This window comes from Peromyscus leucopus, chromosome 1 (assembly GCF_004664715.2).
Source record: "Peromyscus leucopus breed LL Stock chromosome 1, UCI_PerLeu_2.1, whole genome shotgun sequence".
NCBI classification, from domain to species: domain Eukaryota; kingdom Metazoa; phylum Chordata; class Mammalia; order Rodentia; family Cricetidae; genus Peromyscus; species Peromyscus leucopus.
The window spans coordinates 83,065,964-83,086,090 of NC_051063.1; the positions used below are offsets into that span (position 1 = coordinate 83,065,964).

Genomic DNA, 20,127 nt, shown 5'->3' on the forward strand with positions numbered 1-20,127 from the left:
AATTTAAGGACACTGCCATGTGTTTAGTAAGTGGTAGTGGAGATGAACCCAGGGGAGGGGAGGAGAAGCTGCCTGAGATTGGCAACCTGTTTGTGCAGTAGTACCACGTGGGCTCAGAGTGAGAGCCTCATCTTTACTGTGGTCCAGCAAAGATGATGTTGCTTAGTGATAGGGTGGCCTCATAGCTTGTGTAATTATACTGCTGTTCTAATGACAAGTTGTCTAACATTGTGTTTCTCAGGACATATTCTGTTAAGTGACTTGACTAGTAACTGTTCCCATTGTTAAACATAGATTGTTTTCTTTTTTAAAATTTTAATCTAATGTTGATGACTCCTTGTAGATTCTTCTCCTAGCAGTTAGCCACCAATTCCCCTGTGTATTGGCAAGGTAATAGTGCCGGTTGGCCTTCCCAACCTTGCATGCTCTCTTCCAGTCAGGATAGGAAGATGACTAGCTATAATCGCTCATTCTTGAAACCCTTCTAGTGTAACTCTGCTGGCAGCAGCTGTTTTTGAGAGGAACGACCCAGCCTCCTGGTGTGTTCATGACCCAACAATTTGGCTTCTGCTTGTCTGGGAAGTATTTGCAAGGAGAAAAGGGGCTCCTAAGGTGCTTTCGCTTCACATAAGATATTAATAGCTTAAATACGTTTTACCTTGTACTTTTTATGAACACTATTTAGATAGATGGCAATGCAATGTTTGTTGTTTTATATATTTTTATAACAGCCGCTTGTGTGATGATTGTATTTCTAGTTGGATATTTGCTTTTCTAACATTACTAGTAATGTCTATGTTCTTGGATGCTGAGTCATGAAATTATTCTTTACTCTTAGAATGGAAAAGGACTTAGATGTAATTGATATCTACTAGCTACTCACTGTATCAACACCTTTGCCAGCATTTCTGGTTGATATTTACACTGTTTCAGCTTTGGTAAAGAATTATTTTCAAATTAGAGACTTATATACTACCTAGGCAAGGAATTGTTAGGGAAAAAAGGACAGTACTAGGTTTCAGAATATCATGTTGTTCTTTATTTAGAACAGACTTTGGAAACTACTTGAAAACCTTAGAAGCAGTGTGACTTAGTAAAAGGAGCTTGGGTGTGATTGTAGAGCCATCTAAGAACTTGGCCAAATAACTTTACTTGGGCCCATGAAGCACAGTGATGAGCAGAAGTGAGTGTGTCTGCTCATTGGCCCTTCCCTAGGAGGTACTCGCATAGTCTCTAATCAGTGGTTCTCAACCTTCCTAATGCTAAGTTCCTCATGTTGTGGTGACCCCCAACCATAAAATTATTTTTGTTGCTATTTCATTACTGTGATATTACTACTGTTATGAATTGTAATGTAAACGTCTGTGTTTTCTGATGGTCTTAGGTGACCCTTGTAAAAGGGGTCCCGACTCACAGGTTGAGAGTCACTGGTCTACATTATTTCCTCTTTCCTGTTCTATGTGTGTATTTGGGTTTGAGTTTGAAGGCCAGAGGACAACCTTGGGTGTTGTTTCTTAGGCTTTGTCTACTTTGATTTGAAACAATTTCTTACTGGCCTGAAGCTTGCCAATTTAGGCTGGGCTGTCCATTGAGCATCAGCCTGACTCGATAGGGTTACCACTATGTACCATGCAGAGCCATCTTCCCAGGTCCCTCCTTTCTTGTTCTTAAGGCAAACCATTGCTTATCTTATCTCTAAATGTTTACAGTTATAGTTTAGAGAAAACAATCCCTGGCATTACATGACCTTTTTTTTTTTAAAAAAAAATTACATTTATTTATTTGTCTTTGGGGATGGCAATGCATGTAGATGTCAGAGGACAACATGTGTGAGGGAGTTGGTTCTGTCTTTCCATCAGTGGGGCCTAGGCATCAAATAGGCTGTAAGGACCTTTACCTGCTGAGCTACCTCACAGCAGTTATTTAGCTGTCGATACTCTGGTTTGAAGTTCTCACTAGAATGTCTTTGATGCATTCTTGCTGTAATTTCATAGTGCGTATATGGCTAACTTGTACAAGGATTCTAGAAAAGAGACTCTCAAACTATCTGTGATAAAGACCTTGATATTTTCTATTTTAGCATTTCCAATCCTTCATAAGCCAGTTTTGTAAAAATACAATACGAATGTTACAGCAGTATCATATTGCTAGATGTTTTTGACTGCTTATTTTTGTTTTGGTGCCTCCTTTTGTGGACAAATGCCAGTTTCTGAGCCATAGCTTAAGTAGCACTGGCCTAGAAAACACTTTGGAAGGCAGTGTTCGGGAGAAAAGCAAGTAGAATTAGAAATAAATAGTTTGCTTATTAGTAAGTTACTATGTGGCCTTTCCATGCCACAGTCGAGAACAGACCATCCTGAAAGGAAACAGACTGAACTAGAGCAAGGTTATCCTTCTCTTGGTGGGCGTGTCCCTGTGCAGTTCTGCTCCCACTCACCTCTCCAGAATAGCAGCCTCCTCCCCAGATGGGCCCTTTGTGTGTTAGCCTGGCCTGACACCATTGGCCCAGCCGGTGCTGTTGCTATGACTCCATTTGTTGTGTGTGTCTCCATTTCACTCTCTGGTTTGGTAGCTGCACCTGATGTCTCTCCCACATTCAGAGTCTTTGCTTCTCTTTTGGGACCTGTCTAGCTAGGAACAGTTCCTCACCTGGGTCCCTTTTCATCTCTGTGGTTCCACACTTGAAAAGTGGAGTGGCCTAACGAGGGTGTCATGGTGGTGCCTGTCAGGATTGTGTGTGCCCTGTCTTTGAGGGCTAACAAAGTCTGTGTCAGCATTTACTGAATATTCCAGCACTCATCTGTGTTCAGTAAATGGGTATTTTAAGAAGTGTGATAATAATTTGCTTTTCTGGATAAGGTTTATAAGATCCCTTGATCCAGCCTAATAGTATGACTTGGCCTCATGACCTCAAGGTTTTGGCATAGGTATGGTGCTTGTGATCAAACCCAGGTTCTTGGGCACACTAAGCACATATTCTAATAATTGAGCTATGTTTTTATTGGCTCTTACTGGTTCTGATTTTTTGTTTTTCTTGATAGTACTTAATTCTTCTTTATTTCTATCTCAGGCTTAGAGTTGAAACTGGGGAGAAGGCTCCATGTATGTATTCTCGAGTTCTGTGTTCTCATGTTTGCAGGGAACTTCCGGATCATTTAGTCTTCCCCTGAAGGAAAAGAGTGGGCTACAATAGGGCTTTAAGCACAAGCCAAAGGACTAGATAAACCCAAAATGCCATATACTCATCCTCCACCAGCTGCACAACTATGTGCTAGGCAGTCTTTGTGTGTAGGATAATATGGATGTATTTGTGGAGTGTGTGAGGTCAGGTGCCCTCCTCAGGTACACCTACTTTGTGTTTTGGTTTCTTGTTGCTGTTTTTTTGTTTGTTTGTTGTTCTTAAAGACAGGGTTTCTGGGGCTTAGACTTGATGATTATTTGGCTAGGCTGGGTGGTGGGGATTGAACTCAGGTCCTCACCTTTGCCTGGTAAGCACTTTACCAGCAAAGCTATGTCCCCAGCCCCATAAGGAGTCTTTCTGAGCCTGTGTAAATTTGTAGGAATAATAAATCCCAGGATTAAATGAGATGCTTATATTATGGTAAGTCTTAAATATTAGTTGGTGGCTGTTCATATTTTATGTCACTAGTAAACACAAAAATCAAAGTTCTTTACCCTGCCTTTTGACAGTGAGACTGGATATTCTCTGTTGTAGAATGCTCCCTATGTATTGTGGACATGCCTGGCCTCTACCCACTAGATGCTTTTTGACCTCCACCCCCAACCCACCTAGTTGTGACAATCAAAGTGTTTCCATTCATTGCAAAGTGTCTCTAGCAGGACAAAATTGTCACTGGTTGAGACCTACTTATACTTAGAAGTGTAATGAGTTTTCTGAGATGAAATAGTTATGAAATTGGAATACTTAGGAATTTCTTGGAACATTCTGTCTAGGTGTGATATGAAATTTGGATTTGTTTTTTTCCTTAATCTCTTTCTGTTACTACGGGCAGTTTAAAATGCTATTGAATTAATTATAAACGTGAACTATAAAGGGTATATATAATATAAAGTATGTGGGTAGAGTGCCTGGTGTGGCCTTGCTGGTGCTGACAGTGGGCTCTTTTTGGCAGCATACTGTAAGAACTCCGTGGACGGTCTCTGGTATTGCTTCGATGACAGCGATGTGCAGCAGCTGTCAGAAGATGAGGTGTGCACACAGACAGCTTACATACTTTTCTACCAGAGGCGGACAGCCATCCCATCATGGTCGGCCAATAGCTCAGTGGCAGGTAACCTGGTTCTTGGGTGTGTTTTCCCAGAGCAGGAGGTTGTAATTCTTGGACCAGAGGATGTCTCAGAAGGCTTCATTGATGAGATTAATTTTTACGCTTCCACTTAATCTGGGAACTAATATGATTTCAGCTAAAGAAGTTTGAGTAGATGCTGAACTATCATGAACTATCATCATATAGAGGTGGGGCAGAGCCTAGCCAAACCACTCATAATTTCCTTGTTGGTGAAGTGCCTGGAGGAATAGTGTTAGCAGCCTGAGGTGCTGTTCTGACATTTGTTTGGACTATCTTGGAATATGTCCCATCTGATAACATCCACCCAGTGGGGTTGCTGGTTGTTTACCTTTGGTGAAGGTATGTGAAAGCATTCTGTAAACAGTAAAGGACCATTAGAAAGGAAGAAAGGAAGAAAGAGTTCTTTTTCTTCCATAAGATTATTCTGTTAGGGGAAGAATTGACTGCTGTTAACTGATTGAGGGCTTAGGTTTTTTTTGTTTGTTTGTTTTTGTTTTTGTTTTTTTGCCTGTCTGTTTGTTTGTTTGTTTGTTTGTTTTTCGAGGTAGGGTTTCTCTGTGTAGCTTTGGAGCTCATCCTGGAATTCGCTCTGTAGACCAGTCTGGCCTCGAACTCACAGAGATCTATGTGCCTCTGCCTCCTAAATGCTGAGATTAAAGGTGTGCGCCACCACTGCCTGGCTGAATTTTGCTGATGAGATGCAGCCTATTATGTTAGTCAGTATAGAAATGAGTCCCACACAAAACATGGATGCAGCTATAGATAAGCCAAATGAGAGGAAGATGCATGCTTCTTACTGCAGACTATGGCTTTAAGAAAATAGCTTGAAATGTGGTAATATAATCAATAGGAGAGGCAGGGAGTGGTGACCTATGTACCTTTCCAGTCCTCTACAGGGGTCTGCTTAAAGCAACTGAAAGGAAGTGTTCCTCAAGCAGAGCAACCCCCTGCTAGGAGACAAGGCCTACATGGTGGGTAGGCTGCTCACTTGACTGGAAGAGGGCACTCTGGTACTCTTGGGCCATTCCAGAATCTGAGATGTGCTAAAAATGATGGTCTCTTTAGGTCTGTAAGGCAGTGCTGCTTCATGTAGTCAATTTCAAGAACACTATTGCACTAACATATATTTAAAGGTACCCCTGGAATTGATAGGACTGATGGATATAGAGCACATTCGTATCCCCTGCTCTGTGTGTGTGTGCATGTATCATTAGTATTATAAAATGGCTTTAAAATGTCCAAAAGACATTGAAGCTAAGTGAAACAATGTCTGTATTACTGCCCTTTCTCTGGGTGATTCAGTAGTACTGCCAGTTCTTAGAGCTTGTGCTTAGCGAGTCCCTTGTAGAGTGAGTGGCTGTGTGTCCTTGTTCTACCATTCCCTTGCCAGGATTAGGTATTGCTTTTGGAAACATTTATTCTATATTTGCATTTTTTTTCTACAGCTTTTCTGTATGTAGGAATTGCTTGAAATTTCTTCGTTTTTGCTAGAGATACTCAGCTGTGGGAGTTTGTCTTAACTCTGGAATGAGGACACAAGTCTCTGGCTTGACTGGCAGCTTGACTTGCAGGACCCTGGCTGACCTTAGGACCCATCTTCTTTTCTGCAGGTTCCACAAGTTCTTCACTGTGTGAGCACTGGGTGAGCCGGCTCCCAGGGAGCAAGCAAGCCAGCGTGACCTCTGCAGCCTCCTCCAGACGCACCTCCTTGGCCTCACTCTCTGAGTCTGTGGAGATGACAGGAGAAAGGAGTGAAGACGATGGTGGGTGTGGGTCTTGGTGTCAGATTTCCCAAATGACAACTCATAAACAAAGCACAGGTTCTTCAGGCTTAGGAACAAAGTCTTTTTCCAAGGAGTTTGTAGAACTCAAGAGAGTGGAGTTGCATAACTGAGATGTGGCTTCTCTGTAACCCAGGGCTTTCTCCTTCTACTTCATTATTTCCCACTTTTACATTCCAATGTACAGATTAGATCTTCAGCTCTTTTAGTAATAAATACTTTTTGTTAAAATTTGTAGAATGGCTGTAAGGACCCAGAGACTACCTTGCCTGACACTGCTTCATGTAGAGTTACTGTTCTCAGTTCAGTGAGGACACCTTTGGGTCAGCTTGACCTCTACTCTAAACATAGTCACAATATCAATACTGGGGGAAATCTGATTAAATATTGAAGTGCATTTTGTTTATTTATTTTTTTCTTGGTACCTCTCACTTAGACTTGAACCTTGACAGGATAGCCCTTAGTGCTACCAGGAACCCCAGGTGGTATGGGATGGATTGGCAGTCTAAGTACTAAGAGCTGGAAGGGGGAGAGGGTGAGCTCAGCTTCTGTAATGAAGACAGTGACTCATCTTCCAGAGAGATTCACTCTGCCGCCAATATTTCAGTTGCTTTAATCTGCTTCTAGGGGTGATGGATAATTCTGAGAAAATGAAATGGAGCCACAATGGAAGGTAGTTAGAAAGAAGTCAAATAGGAGAGCTGGGGCATGGCTTTGACTCGACCTGCTTTGGCATTTTACTTCTTTTCCTCATGAAGCAGGAGTATATTGGACTATTGTTACTAAGCCCTTTCTCCTTCCTAGTATTTTAGGAAAAGCTGACTACTGAACCTATGCCTATTTAGGTGGCTGTTATTTTCACCACAGCCCTGTAAACTTGGAATTTGCTGTTGTTTTAACAATAAACCCAGGAGTAGCTTGCCTTAATCTATTTTTAAACAGTCTAGTTGGTGAAATCAATATCTTCTTAAGCATCATCACCATTTAGCCCTGCTCAGTGGTCACATAGAACGGAACCTGACTCTTAGAAGTCACAAAGGCCACAGCTACAGTTATAAATGTATACAGAATTCAGCTTGGAATTGTCTTGGGAAGGTTTAAACCTTTGGAAATACTAGTCGACCAGTTATTCAAGGTAGTATGTATAATAATATCCAAGGCTCTAGTTCTTTCCACTAATACCCTTTCCTTGTTACCTGTTATAGACTTACTTCCACAGGGAATGCAACAGGGATCATGGGTCTTGTGTCATTTTGGGCAAGGAGTTTGTTCTGTGAGTCCCAGGTCTCCTTCAGGGAGATGAAGGAGATGGGGTTAGCATCCATGTGTAGTGAACATCTGTACATGCCAGGGTCCTTGCTTGACACAGACTTCTAAGATTTTATTTAATTCTCTAATTAGACCAATGGTCAGCTGACTGTAGCTGGAGGCCACATATGGATGGCTGGTTTTTCCATAGATTTTGGAACATAGCCATCTGTGCTTAATTGTATGCCACCTGTGGCTACTTTTATGGTAAGGTCACAGAGCTAAACAATTGCCTGAACAGCCTGACAGGCTGACTAGGTCTTTCCAGAAAGCATGCTGACCCTGATGTAGAATGAAGTAGGTGGAGAACATTTGGCTGACTTCAGCATTAGCATGACCCTATTTTGTGGATAAGGGAACTGGTCTTTAAAAGATCGAAACACACAGCTATCCTTGACTCTAGCAAACAGGCCAGCTTTGAAGGTCATGGTCCTGTTGTTCCACCAGGCTTGCCCTTGCTCTCTCTCAAATGTTTTAAGGTGTTACTAATTGTTTTTGTTGGTTTAGCCTGACAGAATTTTCTCTGCTATGCAGGAGGCTTTTCTACTCGACCATTCGTAAGAAGTGTGCAGCGACAAAGCCTGTCATCCAGATCTTCTGTCACCAGCCCCTTGGCAGTCAATGAAAATTGCATGCGGCCTTCTTGGTCCCTGTCTGCCAAGCTTCAGATGCGTTCCAGTTCTCCTTCCCGCTTCTCAGGGGACTCCCCGATCCATGGATCTGCCTCCACCCTTGAAAGGATTGGGGAAGCAGGTGATGACAAAGTCTCCATTTCTTGCTTCGGTAGTCTACGGAACCTTTCTGGTAGCCACCAGGAACCAAGTGACAGTCACAATAGACGAGAGCACAAGGCTGTGGGCCGGGCCCCACTGGCTGTCATGGAAGGTGTGTTCAAAGATGAGTCAGACTCTCGAAAATTGAACTCCAGTGTGGTAGACACACCAAGCAAAAATCTAGCACAAGGGGATTGCTTGCCCCCCGTCTCTGACCCTTTTGATAATAATAACCAGATTGCTTATGTGGATCAGAGTGATTCTGTGGACAGCTCTCCAGTCAAAGAGGTGAAACCTCCCAGCCACCCAGACTCCCTCACAAAGAAGCCAGAGAGCACAACCAAGAGACCCCCTAGTTCCAAAGGCACTTCTGAGCCAGAGAAGAGCATGCGGAAGGGGAGGCCAGCCTTGGCCAGCCAGGAATCTTCTCTTTCAAGTCCATCCCCTTCTTCACCTGTTCCTGTGAAGGTTTCCATGAAACCTGCCCGCAGTCGGAGCAAAGCAGATTCTTCCAGGGCCAGTGGGAGGCATTCATCCCCTGCCTCTACCCAACCCAAAAAAGAATCGTCCCCCAGGTCCCAGGAATCCATGTCTTCTCCTTCACCACAGAAGCAGAAGTCTGCTTCTGCCTTCACTTACTCCTCTTCCTCCATATCTGCCAAAAAAGCCCCAGGCCCTGGCACCAGGGGCTCCTACCCTTCTGGGAAGAGCAGGACTTCTGACCGGAGCTTGAGTAGAGAGGGTTCCAGACAAAGCTTAGGTTCTGACAGAGCCAGTGTCTCCTCCACCTCCGCCTCCAAACCCAGCTCCCCTCGGGTGAATCAGGCCAGAGCAGGGGACAGCAGAGTCGATGGCAAACACGTTCGGAGCTCCTCCATGGCCAGCCTGCGCTCACCGAGCACCAGTGTGCGCTCTGGGTTGAAGAGGGACAGCAAGTCTGAAGATAAGGGACTGTCCTTCTTTAAGTCAGCCTTGAGACAGAAAGAGACCCGGCGCTCCACTGACCTTGGCAAGACAACCTTGCTGTCCAAAAAGGCTGGTGGGAGCTCTGTCAAGTCTGTCAGTAAGAATACCCCAGATGACAAGGCCGAGAAAGGCCGTCAGCCCCCGGGCTCACAGCAGCCAAACACAAATGCAGCTGGAAAAGAACAGCTTGTCTCCAAGGACCCTGCTTCTGCTAAACATTCCTTGCTATCTGCTCGAAGATCCAAGTCTTCCCAGCTAGATTCCGGAGTTCCCTTGTCTCCCAGTAGCAGGCCGGCCACCGAGAAAGGCTCCAGAAAGCTATCTTCTAGCATGCAAACCTCTGCACGGCCTTCTCAAAAACCTCAGTGATCTTCTGCAATCCGGGTGTTTTATCTGTACAGATGTTTATTTATTTAGAACTCCCCCCTTCCCACCAAAGCTCTCTATGCTTTTTTTTTTTTTTTTTTTTTTTGGGGTCATGTGCCTGACTGTGTGAGAGAGTATGAGTGTGTGTATGTAATTCAAATTGTTAAAAGTGTCGCCTTATTCTGCCATTGAACCAAATAACAGCCATAGGCAAAGCATTGATACCAAGCTAACTGGAATAACTGTAGAAAATAATCTGGATAGTCCTTTTAGCAATTGTACCTATTTCTTTCTAGAGAACTCTAAGACTAGTTCTTGGTGTCACTGGACACTAGGGTTTGGAAACCTGTGAACTAATTAAGCTATCAGTGTGTAGACAGATGAACTGTTTGACTTGGGTTTCATCTGAGCAGAATTTATCTTCATGTAGATTGTTGAGTGGCATTAGGAGCTTAAAAAACAAAAACTGTGACACTAACAGCAAAATAAACTGAGGGAAAACTTGCTTTCTGCGCTTGGGCCCATCTACCAGTCTTTGTAAGGGCAATATCTTAACACTAATGTTTCTCAGGTATACATACTCAGCTAGTATAGGATGGATGTACATCACTAATAAATGGGTTCAAGAGGAAGGTGACATGCGGGGAGGTGGAGACTGTTCTTTCTCCTACTGCCATAGGTAGAGGGTTCAGAAGTAGACATAAAATCATAAAATATTTTACTACTTTCACATCTGCAGTGATATGCATACCCTAGCCTGTCTTGACTCCTTGGATATATTCTAAGATCTGGAAAAGTTTGGATAGTCAGAAATCCAGTCACTAATTTTTTTTTTTTTTTTCATTCTAAATTTGCTGGGCAAGGCCATTGGAATTTTAAACTATAGCAGAACAGTTAATGCCTTTGAAAGGTAACCAGAAAATTTTTTTATTCCAAGCTGGAAGCCTGAGTTGATACCATTTTCGTTCCCTGATGTTGCTTTTTTTCTGTTAGAAGTTGAGGATCTCATATTGCCCCTGTGTGCATGCTTACTGCCTTGTCTTGTTGCTTGGGAAAGAAAGAAGTTGCCTCCTGCCTAGAGCCACTGACAGTGTGTTGACATGAGGTGCGACAAAGCATTGCATGTGCACTTTGGATCCCGCCTGTCAATCTTCCCTTTGACTGCTTTTCAGTAACTCTTTTATGTCTACTCTGTTCTGGAGAGTCCATCTCAGACCAATAACTCAAGCAGAGTCTGGCATATGTTCCCTTTGGCATGTAGTTGCAAATTACATTATTGTATGTGAAAAGGGGAACCTCACTGAATTCTCACAGGTAAAACAGTTTTCCAAGCTTTGAGGAAATCACTTGGAAATACTTTCCAGCCCAGTTTTTTAGTATCCTCTTTTTTTTTTTTTTTTTTAAGCATCAAGAGAATCATGGTCTTGATTCTCAGAGTAGCATTCGTCACTTTGTCATTAAGTATAGCATGTTGAGTTTATGTGTTATTGAATACTGAGGCTCATGGTTCCCAGGCCCATACAAACTCCTTTTCAGTATTTCTGTGAATCGACTGCAGTGCATATGTGCATGCAGTTTTGATTTCTGCACTGTCCTTTTTTTTGTTTTTTGAATGAATACCTCTTGGGAAGTATTTCCAGTAGATTACTTAAGTTTATTTTGCTGCTAATGTGGACATTAGCTGGTAGCTTGCAGGTTCAGGGTGGCTGGGATTTTCAGCCCTTGTAGTGTTTGAGGCTTAGGTGTTCATCCTTGTGCACGTTACCACAGTGCTCCATGTAATCCAGTGTGTGTTAGCTAGTGCCCACTGCACTCAGACCTGTACTGGCTGCTTATTTGTCCCCCTTTGTGGCTTCCCAAAGCATTGAGGCTCTCTGGCCTGCTTTGGTGTGACTGAGGTGACAGCTGTCTTTGCATGTCATCATTGTTAGTGGCACAAGGTCAGCCCCATCAGTGTTTAGCCAGTCTTATTTTCTTTATCTGAAAAAGCACTAAGTGTGAGGCCATCAGTATCAGGAACTGAGCGTTTGTGTGATTTGAGCCTCTGAAATGGTCTTAGAATTAGAGTGTGATAAGACAAAGAAAATAACAAGCTGTTTTGCCATAATTAAGATGAATAGAAACTAGTTTAATTTTCACAGTACTTCATAGTTTTATTCTTGAATGCAGTAGGAATGGATCCTCCCTCCCACATGTATCATGTTTTCTTAAAAAAAAAAAAAAAGAATCCTCTACAAGTCTCTTTACTTTTCCATGGGATCTAGAAATACAATTTCTATAATATAATAAAATTGAAAAGCTCCCTCTCTCTATATGTGTGTGTGCACATACACACATATATGGAGTTTAGTCCTTATTTCATATATAATTTACTAGAAAAAAGTCAGGACATATGGCATTGTCTAGGCTATGAAGCTGACATGCTTGTGAGGTTGGGAAACAATGAAATCCAATTCCTGACTACTGGGGTGTGTTTAAGACCCAGGAAAGGCTGCTTTGAAGGCATTGTCTGAAGTGAAATAGCTTACCTGAGTGTTGTTGCTTGGTTCATTCAGTTCTGTGGCCGGGTTAAGGACTTGGTTATTACAGTCTTTTCCCAGTGATTTGGATACAGTGAACATATGTGTGCTTTGGGGTCAAAATCACCTGCTCAGATGGTAGGCCTGAATTTCTGCTTGGCAACCCACTGAGCCTGGTTAGGGCAGTCATTCCCAGCAGGCACAGAGCACCAACCAACAGAGTGATGCAATAGTAATTTTTTTTTTAGTGTTAAATAAGACCCCTTTTCATCCTTGCTCTCTTTTCCTGTAAACATCCTGTGCATGAGTCTACACCATTCCTTGAGTCAGCCTTCTGCCTTGCCTTCATGTCTCTTTAGATGATGCTCTTGTCACTTAAGACCCTTGCCAACCCCTTTTGTATTTTCTTATGCCTGAGAGTAAGTAGTGCCATGCCAGACCAATAGAGCAATGTGGTATATCTGTGCTGTGCCACAATTGTGCAGAGATCTGAGGTTGACTTGAACACATGTAATCCTTATTTAATCATTCATTCAGTTCATTTGGGCCTGCTTTGCATACAGAGGTAAACAGAAAGCTTCAGCAGTCTGCTATAGTTGAGGAGTCCTGGGAGACACTAGAGCAAACAGGGTCTGCCATGGAGTGATAGTCTTCAGCAGAAACACCAAATGGATTCTGGTCGGCTAAGGCCTGAGATTCTCTTGAGTTTTTGTCTGGAAACCAAAAGTGTCCTTGTTTATCTCTGGAGACATGGTGGTCTTCTGGCCACTGGTTCAGACTGAGCTGTCTACTGTGCAGAGTTAAAATCTAGTACCTAGTCACGCTGCATTAGAATCAGCCCTCTGTGTTTGTATGAGGTGGAATGGAGATTGCTGAGGGATGGGATGCATTGTTACCCTCTAACTGTAATAAAACAAATAGGAATGGTTTGTCAAGGGAGCAGTAGTGGCAGCTTAAGGGAATATGGATTAAAGAGTTGTAAACAAAGCTCACTTCAAATAAACCCTCTTTAAGTAGATGGACACATGGCATCACATTTCATTTTGATAGATTATCAAACAGCTGAAGTTACAGTTTTCTGTGTAGATTGTCATTGAATACAAAGGTAATTAGTGTTCCAGGTTGAACTAGAATGAAAATCATAAGCACAGTTTCAATAAAACACAGTTTGGAGGTGCATTGATACTTTTATTTTGGAGTTGAGAAGGGCAAAATTTGCTGACATACCAGTGCCTAACATAAAAACAGCTTAGCTGCTAGTATGCAGGCTGCTCTTGCTTGAATTTTATAAAAGGTTCATTGCTGTTCAACTGACTGCACCTTTCAGGTGGGACATAATGCTTTTATTTCAATCAATGCTCGGTGTCCCATGCTGCCTTTTGATCAGACCCCAAATTGTTTTTTTGTAGCTGCCTTTTGAACATGGCTGATCATTTTACCCTCAAGTAAAGAAAGCAGTTTTGCATGCCCTCCATTTACCCCAGAAAGCATGCTCATACTACCTATGCAAGCAACTGATTAAAAGTATACAGAGAAACTACACTAAACATTGAGTTTTAAAAAAGGAAAAAGACAACTCAGATTCTGGAGCTCTATTTTTGAATTTGTAATTTTTAAAATGTGGCTTAATCATCAGTGTAGGTGAGCATGAATGTGAATTTTAGGTTGCTTTGCATCTATTTCTCTGCCAATCTTTTTAATCATTGGTGAGATTGTGTATAAAATAGTATTTTGCAAGCAGGAGTGGATTGGATGGATTGGATATGTTGAACATACACTGGTGTATATACTGTATTTAGCCTGAAAACTTTCCTAAAGTATTTTGTTCTAAGAAATAACCTGCCATTTTCTATAGATTTTAATTTTTTATATCTTCTAGTGTCCTTCATCACAAGGAGAGATGTGGCTTCACATAGTGCTAACAATTTTTAAATGCTTTTGTAGAGACTTGGAGCTGTTTGGGAAGGCTCTGGGTCTTCCCACCCACTGGTCTCAGTAAGATTAAGGATGTGGAATGTATGATAGTGTTGTACAGTGGATTCAGGTCTAGATCCACCTCCAGTTCATTTAAAACCATTGTTTCCTATGGGGCAGGGACAGGGACAATAGGCTCATAGTGTATGTGAAAGGTGTCTTCAAATCTCATACATACACTATCCCCCGGCCTCTTCTGGATGATTCACCTGAGGTCACTAGGGTCATCAAGGGACTTGGAATGCCTGGGCCTCTCCCAGGCTTTTAATGCCAGTTAGCACTGGTTGGGTCCCGTGACTTTCTCTCCCAGTTGCAGTAGAATTGAGAAGCATATGGCACACCATCTTTTGCCAACAGTTTATGGCGAGACTCATCACTGCCATGCAAAGTACTCAGGAGGAATTCCAGTTGTGTTGGACAAGAAAATTAAAAGGTGTCAATCCCCTGCTTGAAATTCAGGGGACAGGGGCTTTCTGACTTCAAGGCCTGATTTGGACCTGTGGAGCATTTTATGGGTGGTATGTCACTTGCCATTCTGGGGATGATCTTGGTGGCAGGCGCAGTGCCTGAAGGGGTCCAAATTCATTTCCAGAGCCTCTCTCCAAACTCTGCTGTGTGGCTGAGACCCATGCAGGAGGAGAAGTCACCCAGGTTAGAGAATGTGTCAGAAGACAGTAGAAAGCCGCCTGTGTAGCCTTGCAAACCCGTCTCTGCTTTGACAGCACAGCTGCAGACCACAGGCTGCGCTGGGCCTCCTGCTCAGATTGCACTCTTCCACCCTCAGTCTGTCTCCCCTGCTCAGAATGCACTCCTCCACCCTCGGTCTGTCTCCCCTGCTCAGAATGTAGCTCGAGGAGGCCTTCTCAGTGTAAAAACAATGTGAAACGTTTTGTTTGAATTACTTTGGAGCTCTCATTGCTATTTGTTCATGTAATTTAAAAAAATCAATACTTATCCAGGAATTTGGCACTATGTGTTACCTGCAGAGGCACATGACGTTTGGTTTTAATCCGTGGTGAGCTAGGTGCACTATACCATCTTCAAAATAATCTACTGTGCTGTGTGGCTTCATCCCATTGAGCATCAGGCTGCCTACAAAAAGAGACAGTTTATGTGACATGGTCCATATTTTAAGGAGTAAGGATATTAGGAAAAATCAGAGCTGGAACAGCTTTGGCACAGCCTCCCAGAGTCGAGCTCTCTGCTGCTGTGAACATGCAGCATGAACTTTCCTAGGTGCTATTCCAGACTGGGGGACTGTGTTTCTGCCCTTGCGGCTCTGTCGGTCTTTCCTGTAGGCATTTATGTCCTGTGTAGGTCTGCTCACCGACTGTGCCTCTCACCACTGGTTAAAAAATGAATTCAGGCCCCATTACCAAAATGGTTTTTTGATTCTTTTGTGTATTTACAGCGGTGTTTATTTCTCTGGTTGTCTTAAAAGCTGCATGTCATATCACTGTACTCAAAATGCTTTGGTGTCATTCATGAGCCAGTAGTGAGCTCTGTATAAATTTTTCAGTAAAAGGATGGCAGAGTATCTTTCCTGCAGGCTGGAAGAAAATGTTCCCTACATTTTAAATTATTTTAGGCCAAGTGCATGAGGTGTGTCACTGCCTTCTGTTATTTATTTGTATATTTTATTATTCCAGGTGTATGCACTTTTAAGAAGCAGAATTTATATTTTTATGTTTAAAACATTTTATTTCTGAGACAGCAGTTGGTTATATAGTATACAATTGGAATTAAGAGAAAACTGGAAAATGTAACAAAACATAATAAATTTATTACATGATGCCTTCTTCAAGACATACTTCTCTTTTCTCCCCCTTGGCAAATCATTTTTTAAAAAATGTTGACTAGTATTTGTACTGCATCGATTTGTACAACAAAATGCTTTAAAATTGCAGCGTTTCAGGTAAAAACATCAAGTTATAGGATACTACCTGCAGTTTGGCCAACTCCCTGTGCAATTACTTTGTAAAGAGATCCTATACATACTTGTTCAGTGTTCCCAGTCATCCATTATGAGAGATAAGAGCTACAGGACAAACAGTATCTTATCTCTCATTATTCCTCTTTGGTTTGGAGGAAAATGTAGCATAAGTAGTAGTCTTTCCTCAGTCTTCTCTCACCCCTTATACACATAGCACCTGCTTTATTTTTTATTTTATGTGTATGAGTGTTTTTGCTTGCATGTGTGTAAGTGTACCACTTGTGCCTGTGCCTAGTGCCTAGGGGGAGGCTAGAAAATGATTTTTGGATCCCCTGGAGTTGCTAATGGCTATGATCCACTGTGTGGCTGCTGGGAACTCCACCCAAGTCTTCTGGAAGAGTAGCCAGTGCTCTCAATCACCAAACATCTCTCCAGCCTCCCAGTACCTGCCTTTTAACCATCTCCTGAGGTTTTTTTTTTTTTTTTTTCCTAGCTGTCTTGCCCACAAAGACAGAACTCTCTAGTGGGGTGTCGTATCACTTATGTCCACTTGGGGGCAATAGAGCCCAGCATTCTCCAGTGTATTTTAAAAGTCCAGCTTACCAGTTTTTAACTTCTCAGCTGAGGGTGGAAATGCCTGGGATGATGGAGAATAGCATCTCTGAGCAGGCCTTCCTCATCTCGTAAACAGTTCAGCTAGCCTTTTCTCCCGGAGAAGTGAGTGCTATGGAAGCAGGGCATGCAGGATTGGGGCAGACCACATGCCAGGACCATCCAAGACAGCACTTAACCTCCTCAGGTTTGGAGTGGTAAACTTCCCTTTAGCTTAACCACTGCACACTGTTTACTAAAGAGGTTTCATTATGCATGCAAATGTTCACGTATCACAAAATATATAGATTTAATATTTGCACAAATATTTAAAGACCGCTTTTCCTCCACTGAATTTGGAGGATTATTTTCAAATACTTGAATGCTCAGTGTCTACAAACACATTTTTGCCTCTGAAGTCTTCCTGAAGAAAGCAAAGGTGTGGCAAAGCCCCATGACCGTGTCCATTTGTCCTGTGTAGTAAAACTCCCATAAGAGATTTGCAGCCTAAGCCAGCAGAAAGTGGCAGAAAAACCTGTCACCCCAAGTCTGTGCCCCTTCCCCAGGTGGACTCCAGACTTCAGCAGATGTTTGGTTCTTGCCTGTGGCTCTTCCCCTTTTTGGGCATCTCCTTGTGGGTTGTCCAGGACTTTGATCTGGTGGGTAGGTCTACCTCGTGCAGAGTCCTTTGGGATTCTGTCTTGAGGTCATGGCTCACCATCATACTTTCCTCTCTCGGTCAACATTCACTATACAGGGAGAACAAGGGATCTCCTCTCAGTGACAGATTTTCCAGATGTAGTCTAGTGGATGTCACCCTGTTATTTGTAGTTTGCATGGCTATGTGATTAATTTGTCCTTCTCTTTTGGTTTAAACAGCTCCATTTTTCTTTTTCAAATTTGAATTTATTTTATTATTTTGTGTGTATGAATGGTTTGCATACACGTATGTTTGTGCACCATATACCTGCCTGGTACCCACTGAGATAGGAAGATCCCCTTGGAACTGAAGTTATAGATGATTGTGAGCCACCATGTGAGTCTGAAAATTGAACCTGGTCCTCTCAAGTGCTCTCAGCCTTAGCACCAACTCTCCAGCCCTCCCATTTTTCCTGAATTGAAGGTCATTTGAGACTTCAATATTTAGTTAAGACCAGGCATGTGGTATTTCTTAGGTTTCCCCTTTGTTTATGAAAAATCCATAGAGACTCAGATCCACTTTCCAGTTCCTAGAGTAGGCCTCAAGACATTGTGGTATACAGACTGCAGAAGGGTCACAACAGTCTGGTTTATAAAAGGTCACATGGGGAGAAGATGACACTTTTCTATCATTCCAAGGCAGAGTCCAGATCTCTTCTTGTAGCACTATCTCTGTGGCCCAGCACTAGGATATAGTCACAGGGTCAAAGTAATGAATGTCATGTTTCAGCACCACCCTCCATGCTGTTCCTCAAGGCATTCTGCCTACTAGCTTTGGGACACCCAGAGGGTTCATTTCCTCACCCTCACACCATCTCCCAAATATGACCTTGCTTCAGAGCCCTCCTGGAACACCCTCTCAGACTTGCAGTCCATGATACAATCTACCTCCTCCGTACCTTATGTTCTGTGTGTCACTCAATCAGCTGGCTATGCATGTTTGAGGGAGATGCAGGGAGGTGGCCTGCTCCATTTACTTACTCTTTTTCCTCTTAAGGGAGGGCACCTGGTGGTGAGTCCCTGAACTGCTGGGCTAACTGACTTGTCTGAGTGAACCTTCCTGTCTAGGGGGTGCAGTTATGAAGGTTAAAGGGGGATGATTCTTTCTAAGCCTGTCCCACTGTACTGGACATAGAAAAAGGTTCAGTGAGTGATTACTGTCATTGTAACCATAGCGACAGAGGAGGGGCTAACCCTGGAGGCCTTGCAGGATAGCTCTCATTCCACCCAAGGGAAACTGTACTTTCTAGAAGCCCCAGGAGACCCTTCCTGGCTTGTAGGGCAAAAAGCAGTGGGAAGAGGGAGGAGTGACCATCTAAAGGGACCTCATATGACCTGCTACCTTTGTTCCAAAGTAAATGACAATCAGGAACAGTTTAATTTGGGGGAAGAGATGAGATCCAGGGGAGATTTGTGCCATTGCGCAGTCACCATGACAACAATGTGGTACCTGAGAAGTGAGTGAGGAGCTTGCTGCAGGAATCTGGGTGCAGGCTGCAGGAGGGGTGACCTAGAGTGGTGGGGGTGCGGGAGGGTAGGGAGGAACTGCAGAGGAGGCTGGCTTCTGGGCTTGAGCTCTGCAACTGTGACTTAAGGGTTGGACACTCAGGACAAGTTACTACTCAACTTCTCTGTGCCTGGGAGTCTTCCCCTGTGGAATGTAGATTGTGATGTCTACATGAGGAGGCATTTGGTTAATGGGGTGTTGCATATGTTACACTTAATTACCAGTGTGTTTGGTTTTATCTGTTATCTTACTGTTTCTTTGGTATTTGTATTACCCTCTTTACTTTTTAATTGTTTGCTTTTTATAAGTGACTTCATTGCCCTCTACCTCCCTTCCACCCTCCCATCTTCTATACCACCTGCTTTAGACTCTTCTTACGCTTTTAAAACTCCATGCATTTGTGCATGTATAGGTGTATTTGTGTGTGTTCATGTGTTAGTGTACATGTGCGTGTGGTGTGTGTGTGCTGGTCTGAGGGGGCCAGAGGTGGTTGTTGGGTAGCCTTCTCAGTTGCTCTCCACCTTGTTTTTCCAGACAGTCTCTTACTGGTTTGGCTAGGTTAGCTGGCCAAAAAGCTCTAGGGATCTTTCTGTCTTTGGCTTTCTGATGCTGGGGTTCCAGATGTGCCCCACCCCACTTGGGTTTTCACTTGGGTGCTGCAGATACAAACAGGTCCTCTGGTTTGCACTGCAGATAGTTCAGCTGGCCCTGTTCTTGCTCTGCCCCAAACTGGCCTCCTACTCCAAACCAATCCGTTGACTTTCAGCCGCCATTTCATTACTAAAGGCAGGCTCTCACCATGTACTTCATGCTGACTTCCAACTCACACTGCAACCCCAAATGCTGAGATGACAAGCGTGTGCTGGCTGTCAGCACTCGATCTGGACTTAGGAGAGGCTGAGAAATGATACTTTAGTGTTTTTCACCCCTCAGGGCTGCAGAGCACTTTCGCTCTCTTGCCCTTTCTGACCATTTGTTATTCTACTTCCGTGTGCCTTTAACAGTACTAACATTATAGAGTCAGTCTTCGCTTAGGTCATCAGGACGTTTGCTGTTCCACTTCCGTGTGCCTTTAACAGTACTAACATTATAGAGTCAGTCTTCGCTTAGGTCATCAGGACGTTTGCTCTTCCACGTCTGTGTGCCTTTAACAGTACTAACATTATAGAGTCATTCTTCGCTTAGGTCATCAGGACGTTTGCTGTTCCACTTCTGTGTGCCTTTAACAGTACTAACATTGGGCTGGAGAGATGGCTCAGAGGTTAAGAGCACTGCTTGTTCTTTCAAAGGTCCTGAGTTCAATTCCCAGCAACCACATGGTGGCTCACAACCATCTGTGATGATGTCTGGTGCCCTCTTCTGGCTCACAACCATCTGTGATGAGATCTGGTGCCCTCTTC

General features: G+C 43.2%; 1 protein-coding gene across 1 annotated transcript in view; it reads left to right on the forward strand.

The window, feature by feature from the left end:
* The window catches only part of Usp31 (ubiquitin specific peptidase 31), a 51,859-nt gene extending 36,058 nt beyond the window's left edge, over positions 1 to 15,801 (forward strand). Inside the window, 3 exon segments of the mRNA XM_028867849.1 lie at positions 4,134 to 4,292; positions 5,921 to 6,073; positions 7,934 to 15,801. Coding sequence (XP_028723682.1) covers positions 4,134 to 4,292; positions 5,921 to 6,073; positions 7,934 to 9,507 — 1,886 coding nt within the window. The 3' untranslated portion in view covers positions 9,508 to 15,801.
* Positions 15,802 to 20,127: the final 4,326 nt, after the last annotated feature.